The sequence below is a fragment of the Aedes aegypti genome, chromosome 1 (genome assembly GCF_002204515.2).
Source record: "Aedes aegypti strain LVP_AGWG chromosome 1, AaegL5.0 Primary Assembly, whole genome shotgun sequence".
Taxonomy (NCBI): domain Eukaryota; kingdom Metazoa; phylum Arthropoda; class Insecta; order Diptera; family Culicidae; genus Aedes; species Aedes aegypti.
In genome coordinates this window covers 67,571,337-67,583,379 of record NC_035107.1, presented here as the reverse complement: position 1 = coordinate 67,583,379, position 12,043 = coordinate 67,571,337, and the positions used below count along the sequence as shown (strand labels likewise).

The following is a 12,043-nucleotide window of genomic DNA, read 5'->3' as shown; positions in this document are numbered from 1 at the left end:
CGATTAAATTCATGGAGGAACCATGGCGTAAATCCGAAGGTATTCCCGGTGAAGCTCCAAAGAAATTTCCGAGGGAGCTCCCAGTGGAGCTCGAAAGGAATTCCCGATTGAGCCACCCAGAAATTCCTCGGGAGATTTTTTCCAAGATTTCCCCCAAGAATTCCTACGAAATTTTCTCCAGGAATATCCAATAACAATTCCTTCGTGGATTTCGTCCATGATTTGTACCAGAAGTTTCTCAGAGGATTTCGGACAGCAATTTCTGCGGGGATTTGGTTCAGGATTTTCTCTGGGTATTTCGTCCAGAAATTCATTAACGAATTCCTCTGCGGATTTTCTTCAGAAATTCTTTCGGGGATTTTCCAGAGAATTATTCAGAAGATTTCCTCCATGAATTTCTCTAAGGATTTAAACCAGGAATTTCTCCGATTATTTTCTTCAGGAATTTTCCGGGGTTTCCTTCGGGGATTTCAAGGATTCCTCCGACGATATCCCTTGGAACTCCTCAGGAATTTTTCTCCAGGAATTTCTCAGAGGATCTCAATAGCTATTGCTCTAGGAATTTTGTGCGGAAATTCTTCCGAAGATTTCCTTTAAGAATTTCTCTGTAGATTTCCTCAAGAAGCACTTCCGAGGATTTCCTCCCGAAACTCCTCCTGGGATTTTCTAAAGGAATTCTTCTGGGGATTTTGTCCACAAAATTCCTCCAGGGATCTCATCAAGGAATTCCTCTGAGAATTTCCTTCAGAAACTTCTCTGGCAATTTGCTCATGGTATTCCTCCGGATATTTTCTCCAGAAATTTCTGCGGAGATTTTTTCCAAGAAATCTTCCGGTGATTTCTCCTACGAACTCCTCCGGGATTGTCCCCAGGGATTTTCAAGGAGATTTAAAACAGAAAATCTTTTGAGGATTTTGTCCAAAAATTCCTCTATGGATTTTCTTTCAGGGATTTACTCTAGAAGTACTTAGTAGAAAAATGCGTAAGAATAAGAGATTTAGGAGTGATTTTAGATTCCAAAGTTACTTTTATAGATTTATAGTGATCAATTATCTACAAGGCAAACAAGATGTTAGCATTCATAAAACGATTTAGCTATAATTTTCACGATCCATACACTATAAAAACATTATGCATAACCTATGTGTGTTCAATTTTAGAATACTGTAGCATAGTTTGGTCACCATTTTCATCAACCCATGAAAATCGTATAGAATTCAAAAACAATTTTTGTTCGCACATCGAAAATTAGGTTGGACAAGGTTACCTCTACCATCTTATGAAGCACGATGCATGCTCATCAATATTCAAACATTGAAGAAACGTCGCGAATTTGCAATGGTCTCGTTCGCAAACGATTTAGTTTCGCATCGTATTGACTCGATGACACTTTTGTCAAAATTAAATTTTTATGCTCCTTCAAGACAACTGCGAAGTCGTAGTATTTTTTATACAAACCATCACCGCACAAATTATGCCAAATTTGAGCCTTCAAATAAAATAATGTCTGTTTACAATGAACATTGCGAAACCATTGACTTTGCTATAACGAAATCGGAACTAAAACAAAAATTTATGTCATATCAAAATTCGAAGATTAAGAAAATAACATTTTTGAACTATATAATATTAAGTTTAAAATTGTAACAAAATGGTCTACTTCTGATTGACGACATGAAATAAATAAAGATTTCATTAATAATTACCGGGGATTCAATTAAGAAATTCCTTCGTGGATTTTCCAGTGAATTTATCCGGAGGTTTTTTTCTAGGAATTTCTCTGGGGATTCACACCAGTAATTTTACTGGCGATTTTCTCTACGATTTTTTCCAGAAATTCACTAAGAAATTCATTCGGGGATTTTTCAGTGAATTTCTCCTGAGATTTTTTTCTGGGAATACCTCCAGAAATTCTTCCGGGGATTTCGTCCAAAAATTCCTCCGGGGAATTCATCCAGGAATTCTTCAGACGATATCATCTGGTGATTTTTTGAAAGAATTCCTCCGGAGATTTTCTCCAGAAATTCCTCAGGGGATCTCAAATAGCAATTCCTCTGAATAAATCCCTGGACGACCTCAAGAAGATTTCCTTCATAAATTTATCCAGCATATCCTCCAAAGTTCCTCCAAAGCTGCACCGGGAAGTATTTTGGATTTCCTTCATAGCTCCTTTGGAATTGTTGCGCAGTTCTTTCAGGAATTTCTCCAGGTTTTTTTCTTCCATGAATTCCTTTTCGAGCCCTCCAGCAATTCTTCCGGAGTTCCTTCAGCAATTCCTCCAGAGACCCTCCTGGAGCTTCGTAGGATATGCTGGATAAAATTTAAAAAAATGTTGAAAGAACTCCAGAGGAATTACCGGTGAAGCTCCGAAGGAACTCTAAAAGAATTCCTGCGGAAACTCTGCCTCTGCGGAGGCGTTTCTAGAACAACTCCAGGGAAATTGCTTGATGGACTCCGGAGAAATTCCTGAAGACACTAAGGGGGAAATTCAAAGCAATTCCCACTGTTGAGAAAGAACACCGGAGGAACCTTCCAGGAATTACGGAGGAACTTTTGAGGAATCGCTGGAGGAACTCCAGAGGAATTTCTGGAAGAAATCTAGAAGAATTGCCTGTGGAAATCCAGAGGACGTTCCGAGGAATTGCTAGACAAAATCCAGAAGAATTGCCAGAAAACATCCGAAATTATTTCTTCTTCTTCCTTCTGGCGTTACGTCCCATCTGGGACAAAGCCTGCTTCTCAGCTAATGTTCTTATAAGCCCTTCCACAGTTATTAACTGAGAGCTTTCTTTGCCAATTGACCATTTTTGCATTTGTTTATCGTGTGGCAGGTACGATGATACTCTATGCCCTGGAAGTCGAGAAAGTTTCCAACCCGAAAAGATCCTCGACTGGTGGGATTCGAACCCACGACCCTCAGCTTGGTCTTGCTGAATAGCTGCGCGTTTACCGCTACGGCTATCTGAGCCCCCTAGAATATATAAATAAATTCTTGAAAGACTTAAAAAAAACTTGGAGGAACTCTGGATAAATTCTTGGAGGAAGTCTATATAAATTTCCAGAGAAATGTTTAGAAATTTCCTGAGGAACTCTGGACAAATTTCCGGAGGGATTTTTGTGATTTTTTCGAAGCAACTTCAGAAGTACTCCTAGAGGAGCTCTGGAGCATTTCCGAGGAATCATAGTGAAACCCCATGAGTCGATGTTCCATTATTCGATATCGACACATGAAACCATACACAAACCAAGTTTCCAAAGCTTTTCTGTTCTATGACTGGGTATTTCCATGAGTCGGTGATCCTTTTAGATATCGACTGAAGAAGGTTTGACTGTACTCGAGGAACTATGACGAATTCTTAGATATAAAAAAAAATGCATGATGAACTAAGGAGGAAAAGTGAATGAATTCCCGGTGGAGTGCCAAAAGAATTCCCGAGAAATTCCTGGTGGAAATGCCCGGAAAAAAATCTGATGGAAATCTCCGGCAAATTTTCAGGAGGAATTCCTGAAGTAAATCCCTGAAGGAATAGCTGGAGAAAATCACCGGCATAAATGTTGGGGGATTTCCCCAGAGTACTCTTTGAAATCCCCAGAGGAATTCCTGTAGCAAATCTTCAAAAAACTTCCTGGAGGAATCTTTTTGAAAAATTCTCTGGAAAAATCGCCGAAACATGTTCTGGAGAAAATCGCCGGAGGAGTTTGTTAATAAATTACTGTATGAAATACCCAGAAGAAATCCTGGACGAAATGTCCGGAGAAATTTCTGGAGGAATTCTTGATGCAAATCCTCAGAGATATTCCTGAAAGAAATCTTCGGATAATTCTCTGAAAAAGTCTCCGAAGCATTTTCTGGATATAATCTTGATGGATTTCTTGACGAAATCCCCAGAGGAATTCCTGGACGGAATCCGCTGAGTAAATCTCCGGAGCAATTCTTGGAAAAATCATCGGAGGAATATCTGAAAAAATCCCCGTATGAATTGTTGGAACAAATTTCCGGCAAAACCCCCAGGTGATTCCTGGAATAAAACTCCGGAAAAAAATCTTGGTGCAAATCCCCAGAGAAATTTCTAAAGAAAATTATAAACGGGCTTCCTGGAGGAAATCCCCAGAGGAATTTCTGGACGATATCCATGGAGAAAAGTTTTTGAAGAAAATACATACCCTATGAGATTCCTGGAGCAAATTCCCAGAGAAATTCCTGCAGCAAATCCCCGGAGGTATTCCTGCAGCAAACTCCTGGATGAATGCCTGAAAGACTGCTCTGGGAGGAGTTCTTGTTGGAAATTGTGTTGGACAAATTGGAGGAACTTCAATAGAATTCTTGGAAGAGCTCCTGGAGATATCTGTAGGCGAACTTCATTGTGGAATATATAAATTTTACCGGATAAATACCCTGATGATTCCTAGAGGTGTCCTGTATGAGTTGTTGAAGGATACTCCGAAAGAACAGCCGGATTTATAGCCGGATGAACCGGTGGAAGAAAATGAACCAGGCAGTTAGTCTGTTCCAAAAAATAGACCAGAAAACTGGTGTACAATAAAATTGGAAAATATTTGCAACACCGGTGGCCATACGTCCATTATGCCAAATGACCATTATGCGAAATGACCATTATGCCAAACGACTTTATGCCAAATGCAATCCTTGGAGAGTAATCGTCCAGAGAATCTTTGAGAATATTCGAGAATACGGAAAACCTCGGAATAGTCTTGAGAATTGGATTCCTTGAAAGAGTCTTGGAGGATTTCATCACTGCTCACTGACATTTTTGTAAGAAATGATATTGTGTGTTAAAACGATCAATTTCACCTACACCAGATTTTACGGTACAAACCTTACATAACCTCAGTCAGAGAGATGTATCCTCTTCCCGTGTTATCCTAGAAGTTTTTATTGCATTTGTAACATAATTCCTCGATAAAAGTGCATTTAATGGTAAACAACAGAGCTGCCCAAATGATGTTTATTTTTTCATTATTTACACCTAACTCTTAACGCTAAATCCAAAACGTGATCGAACTTCATGACATTTTTGTTTCATCGTGGATAGTTTAACCACAGACAAACAGACGTAACACGTATCAACAATTTTCTTCACAATCCATCGCCCACTTCACACCGTCATCATCTTGTGAGTAGTATGTTGCGCGAAGCATTGTTTCGTGCAACAAGACCTGCAGAAGGCGCTAGTGTGAAACGTCAAACACGAAGAATAACGATTGCACACGCAGCTGGTTGCGAGTTTCGTAACGTAGTGAAATTGAAATGATCGTTTGATGGAAAATGCGTCAGTGTGATGTCTGTTTGCCTGTAGTATGGCTAGATATGTGGTCGGCCTTCACTCAATTTTCCACAGATCTTCAGAGATTCTCCATGTGTTAATAGTACATAGAAAATACAGCCCCCATATTGTTTTTACTCAACGTTACGTATGTTTAACTTTTGTTTAAAATTTGCATTACGCTTCATCGTTTTTTGATGTCAAACAGATGTTACACTCTGAACATAATTTAATTGCTTATTTACATTATTCTGATCTATGGTAGGCAGCATTTATTACGTAACCCTTAGATTTACAAGTTTTGACCTTTTTGCCCCCTCTGTAACGCTTTTTGTCTGTCGTAACGTTTGAGCTGCCTTTTCCTAAAGCATAACGTAATTTGAGCATGACACCAAGAAAGTGTGGTTTTAAAAATTGCATTTTTCCCCAACATGCTAGTGTGAAACCCTTCGTGGACTTTGAATCTTGAGACTTACAACTAATGCTATTTAAAATAGTGTCGAAAGTATGGTCAGTGCCAATATCAACAGTGTAACGTCTGTTTGCCCTGTGCCCTCCCATTTAACAATGCAAGATTCCTATTGTTCAAATTATTCAAATTCCATTTGCACATTTCTATTATTATCATCCTTCTCTCATTCCCAGTGTGACGACGACCCGCCGCATGCCTACTCGCAAGTCTTCGTCCTGAAGCCCCTGGGGTCATCGTTCTTCTGTGCGCACGACATCTTCCGGCTGTGTATCCACAATTCGGCATAGGACCGACGCCCGCCCGCCCTGCTTGCACCTCTACCGAAACACGGACGGTGAATTTTGCACCCAGAATATACACATACACGCGCACATACATACACCACACACGTACAGCTAATCAAACTGACGGGCTGCCTATGAGAAGAATAATAGTACCCCCTCCTCCCTCCAATAATGCTATTATTGCTGCTTCTGGTTTTCTTCGCGGAAAACGAATCGGGGAAAACGTGCTCGATGGTATATCACAGGCGAGTTCTCTAATCCACATCATGCTAACCCGTAATATAGAACATGATAAAGCTTAATACGTTTGTTTGAAATTGAATAAAAGTTTCGTTAAGAAAATCAAACAAAACGGAAGTTGTTTTATTTTGTACAAATTATCCAGCTTCCAGACAACTTACAGTCACTACACTTGAAAGTAATTACTATTTATAAACACTCTGTGCAAAAAGATTAAATTTTAAAGAAAATTCTAACAGTCACACAGCACTATTCGGGGCAAGTTTTTTCGAACTTCTTTAATACTGAAAAGGTTTGACTAGTATACTTAAAACATAAATAAATCACTTATATAGACCGAAATATGTTTCTTTATAGTTTGTAAGAAAAACTCCGTAAATTGATCTCGTCTCCGTCTACTATAACGGCTCAAGCTCGAATGAGCATTCTTTTATTTTAAGAAGAGGACTATGTCCTTTGTATATGATAACATCGTATACACCGCTGATCCAATGGATAGGGTGGTCACTACAATTCTCCCCTCTTAAGTAAAAACTTAACATCATACAAAATTACTCGAAAGCAAAATTCATTGCAAAACTTCTTTTTCAATAATTCAATATTCTTCAGAATCCCCCAGATAGCCGTAGATAGGGGCCCAGATAGCCGTAGCGGTAAACGCGCAGCTATTCAGCAAGACCAAGCTGAGGGTCGTGGGTTCGAATCCCACCGGTCGAGGATCTTTTCGGGTTGGAAATTTTCTCGACTTCTCAGGGCATAGAGTATGTTCGTACCTGCCACACGATATACGAATGCAAAAATGGTCATTGGCATAGTAAGCTCTCAGTTAATAACTGTGGAAGTGCTCATAAGAACACTAAGCTGAGAAGCAGGCTCTGTCCCAGTGGGGACGTAACGCCAGCAAGAAGAAGAAGAAGAAGATTCTTCAGAATCCATAACTTCGACATCGAACAAATGACGATAACTAGCTCCAGCGAGTCACACCTAGAAATCCTTTATAAGAGAGATTCGCGGAAGCTGACATTTCTGTCAAAGTGTGAGCCAATCGAGCAGCGAGACCTGTCAAAGTGTGAGCCAAACGAACATGCGTTATGTTTGTTTTGAACTTTTCTTGAAGAGTAATGTAATCCGCTTGAAATTATTTCGGTAAAAGTAATTTTGCATGAAGCAAAAAAATGAAATGTTTTACTTTTTGAATTTTTGTCAATGCGATTTTTAGTTTTTGATTTTTTCGGCTGTTCATTAGTTTTGATATGTAACTCAAAGATCTATAACGAAACAAAATACACTTTATAGCAATGAGGAAGTCATGTCCGTGTTACAATATTATTCTCGACGTCGAGCAAAATCAGCACTGCTGGTCTGTTGCCAAATCATTCCATTTTACTTCCGCTTATCTCTCTATAAAGGATCACTAGTCACACCTAGCTATGATGTGCATTCTTCGATCGCGTGATGATAGGGCTTCTTTCGCGCGCTCGAATCTTCTTCCTCCTGGATTGAACGTTTTCATCTTGACTTTCCGAGAAGCCTTCGAAGTCGTCTTCATCGTCCAGCGAAATCCGCCTACGTTTGTTCGTTCCAGTGAGGTTTTGCATTGGACACGGGATCACCGATTTGCTTCTACTAGACTTGTACGTAACCTTAAGCTGATGTCTGTGCGCATTCGTGGTATGCTTCCCAACTAGGATCTGAAAAACATTCAAAGACACTCTCTTAATAAAGGTGGCTTCCAACCATCTAGGAAATTTGTTGACATTTTTATAGTATAACTTATCCCCTGCCACAAGCTTATCTAAGCTATCTTGAGGTACATTTTGAGGTACCTCGCCCATAACTAACTCTCGGCTACACTGAACGAAAGCTCCTGCCGTGGAATGAATGATTTGTAATTCACATGGCTACTAAACTTCATATTCTTCATTTTGAATGAATATGGAACAATATGATGCATCCATCGTCAATTGAACGAAAATCATCCGATTCTAAGATGACTTCTCATCTGTTTCCGTATGACTTTATGCAGATAGTTGAGTTATACTAAATAGGAATGAATAACATCAGACTGTTGACAGATTGTAATTTCTTCCATGCCCCGAATCGAAAATCATTCAATTATCGTCGCAACTATCATACAAACGATTAATGATCCTAGATAGAGAATCATCCTTGTTGACAGTCTTAATTTAAGTATGGCGGCAGCAGCGTGGTCACTCCGGGACTTCTTGGTAAATTTTGCAGGTAATTGCATTATGTGCTGGAATAATCCAAATTTGTACCGTCTTTAGCCTTTGTTTACTCTTAAAGGCTCTTTTGAACGCCGATGCCTAAACCACAAACCACTCAAGCTCGCGGATTTTGGAGAGTGAACAACACTCAGCACGTATGCGGCAGACTGGCATCTTTTCAGGAAGTCAAGAATAATAATTATTTATAATCACTTATTCTATAAATTTCTGGTAAAAATCCACGCAGAAACGTGAAATAAACTAGATATCTGTAATTTTATTTTATCTCTTTTTAATTATTAACTAGCATGCAATGGGGTTTGTTTACATCTATGAATGATTATCATACACATGTATTCAGTTTCTAGAGGGATTGAAATCATTCCAAGATTGGATGATTTTCATTCGGAGCGATACGTAAACAGATGATTTCAACGAAGATGAAAATCATCCGGAATGTGTCTGAAAATAGGTATGGGGCTCGGATGAGGCAAAAATCATTCAATCCGTGGCGGGCGATTTCGTTCAGTGTAGAAGACTGTTTACTCTCAGTATGCTTTTCCAAATAATGTCTATATGATGCTTTTGGATTAATCAAATCCAACAACAGTTTCGGTTTAAAGAGAGCATTTTCTCGGAAGGAAATAAATTTTCTTCTCCAGAGCAACTATTTCTATAATTAATGAGAAATAAACTTAGCTTATCATCAACATTTAGTGGCTTCAATTTAGCGTTAGCGTTAGCGTAGTTACGGTATACTTCGTAGATTGGATACTAGCAACATTCATGTTTTTTATTTTGATAATCTCATCTAGATTGCTTTCAGGAGCAGGGCTAGGGAGTGAACCTTGTTCCAATCCTTAACAAGAATACCAAAACCATGAATATCGCTATTCCCGGCCACGCCCATCTTTACCGTAACTTGGGAAGGGAGAGGAAATGTTGATGTAGCACTTACTTAATGAGAGGCCACCGACTCAGCGACGCCCTCATAAGTGCTACGGAGTTGGGGGTTGGGAAAGGTATTTGGTCAGGATTCGCCTAAGAAGCTGGCGATAGACACAGAGCATTTGATCTTTAATTGTTTTAAATTTAATCTTTTGAATGCCGGCATGCAAAAGAAAGGAGCAATGCTTTATTTATAGTATGAACAACATTGTTTCCCGTGAAAAAAGGGAATGGTCGCGCGTTCGACGGAAGTGACATTCTGCTTTGATAAAGCAGAACCGAACCCTCCATGGTCATCGGTTTAATGCTTACAAAAAAAAAGAAAAGAAAAATGCTGTCTGAACTACACGAAACGAGAGGCTGTCCACGACGCATAAACCGAGAAAAGAAAAAAAATGCCACTACGCATGGCCAATTTTGCGACAAACGACTGATTGATCATTGAATCCGTCTCCCGTCCCCGTAAGGGCAATCAACAGAATAAAATGATAAACATTACATGCTTTTTCGTAACCGTACAACGCAAAAAAAAGAACACGATTGATCGCGATTCCGGCTCTCGCCCTCCCGTAAGAGCAAGCAACATAATCGAATGACATTGCAAACCACTGAAGTTTCTCAACCGTCCAGCTGAAACGCGTTTAAATCGGATAAAAATTAATTTCGACCATTTAAAAGCACTCCGTAATCGAAAAACACGAAAGAACGATCTGCGGAACGATCACCAAATTGCCTGCAATATCTGCAAAAATGTTTTCGCAGATGCGGAATCCCGTCATCCGAATCACATGGGCCGGAACTCATCGTTGGTTACAACACATCAACTATTTCACACGTTTTTCATTTTTCACCACTAATCACTATCACTAAAATTAATACAAAAGCTAAATTTCTTTACTAGTTGATGGAACTATGAAATATAAATTTTGACGGGAATGAAAAATTTTCGCGGCCGGTATGAAGCACGGCACACTACGATCCCATCTATAGTGGCTTCAAATTGCCATCTAGCATAAACTTTTTGAAGACCTCCTTAACAACCCTTACCTTCCTTTCAGCTTGACCGTTACTAGCCGGATGGTATGGGGGACTCTTAAGTACCTTAATACCATGGTTTTCTAGGAAATTTATGAATTCAAAAGAATTAAATGGTGGTCCACCATCGGTGACCACAACGTCTGGAAGCCCGAAACGAGCAAATACAGAAGCAAATTTCTTATTGACAATTCTAGCCGTAGTCCCCGATCGCATCCATTCAACCTCCAACCATTTTGTATAGCTGTCAACGATTAATAGAAAATCATTTCCTTCGAAATAAAAGAAATCGGCGTGTAAACGGCTAAACGGTCGTGTGGTAGGTATCCAAGTAGTGGTAGTGTCAGGCTTTTTTATTATTTCCATTTTAATGCAAGATTCACATGACTTAACAAAATCTTTAATATCTGAAGACAAACCAGGCCAATAAACAGTTCTCCAAGCTAATGTTTTCATTTTAACAATTCCTTGGTGGTTTACATGCAGTAGTTTCAAAATTGCATCCCTGAATACATAAGGGATTACTACCTTGTCCTCCACCATTAGTATACCATCTATCAACTCCAGTTTTGACCTCTGTGCAAAAAAATCCTTGAATTGATCTGAAATTTTGTTTGGCCATCCAAAAATCAAAAACTTATCCGATTGGGTTTCTCTCGAAACTAAGGAAAAATTTATAGGCAAGTCATTGAAATAATTCAAATTATGTATCTGTACCTCATCTATACTACTTGGTATCCTTTGATCTAAAGGGAAGCGGCTACAAAAATCAGCATTTCCCAATTTGAAACCAGGGCGATATTCAATTTCAAAGTCATAAATGGAGAGTTCCAAAAGATTTTATAAACATTTCAGCTTCACAGCAACATTAGGCACAAATTTGTTGTAGTAATTAAATAATCCCAGGTAAGCTTTTAGTTCGGTCACGTTTTCAGGAGTCTTTGCTTTCTCAATTGTTGAGATTTTGTCTGGAGCAGGCAATAAACCATTGTTTGTAATTAAGTGTCCTAAATATTGTAAGGAGGATACAAAAAATTTATACTTCTTGAAATTTACATGTATGTTTGCACTGGAGAGTCTAGCTAGGACTTTCTCCAATTTGCCTAAACATTCCTTAAATGTCTTGCCTGCTATAAGCACGTCATCTAAATAGCAACATACACCATCTAGTCCTTTGAGAACCTGGTCCATAATTTTTTTGAAATACAGCAGCACTAGAACTAGCACCTTGAGGTAATCGGTTGTATGTGTATAAACCCTTAACCGTATTAATAACTACATATTTTCTCGAACGTTGAGAGAGTTTTAATTGAGTATAGGGGGAGATCCCCCAGTACCGGACACTTAAGCCACTAAATTCATAATTCGAAAAATATTGGCTCGTGTTACCCATTAATGATAAATATTATCATTTTTATAATGTACAAAAATTAAGTCGAAAATATAAATATGAATTTTGACATTGCATTTTGATGATGTATTTTAGTACCAAATTAGCCGATCTTGAAAGGTGGCACCCAATACCGGACACCATCTGGAAATGCCTCGAAT

General features: G+C 38.9%; 1 protein-coding gene across 2 annotated transcripts in view; it reads left to right on the top strand.

Annotated features, from left to right (window-relative positions):
* The window catches only part of LOC5572383 (probable nuclear transport factor 2), a 28,426-nt gene extending 22,033 nt beyond the window's left edge, over nucleotides 1–6,393 (top strand). For both annotated transcript variants that reach the window (XM_001653989.2, XM_011495210.2), the window contains one exon: nucleotides 5,931–6,393. In XM_001653989.2, coding sequence (XP_001654039.1) covers nucleotides 5,931–6,044 — 114 coding nt within the window. In that variant the 3' untranslated portion in view covers nucleotides 6,045–6,393. The remainder of the gene's footprint in view (nucleotides 1–5,930) is intronic.
* The last annotated feature ends 5,650 nt before the right edge of the window (nucleotides 6,394–12,043 follow it).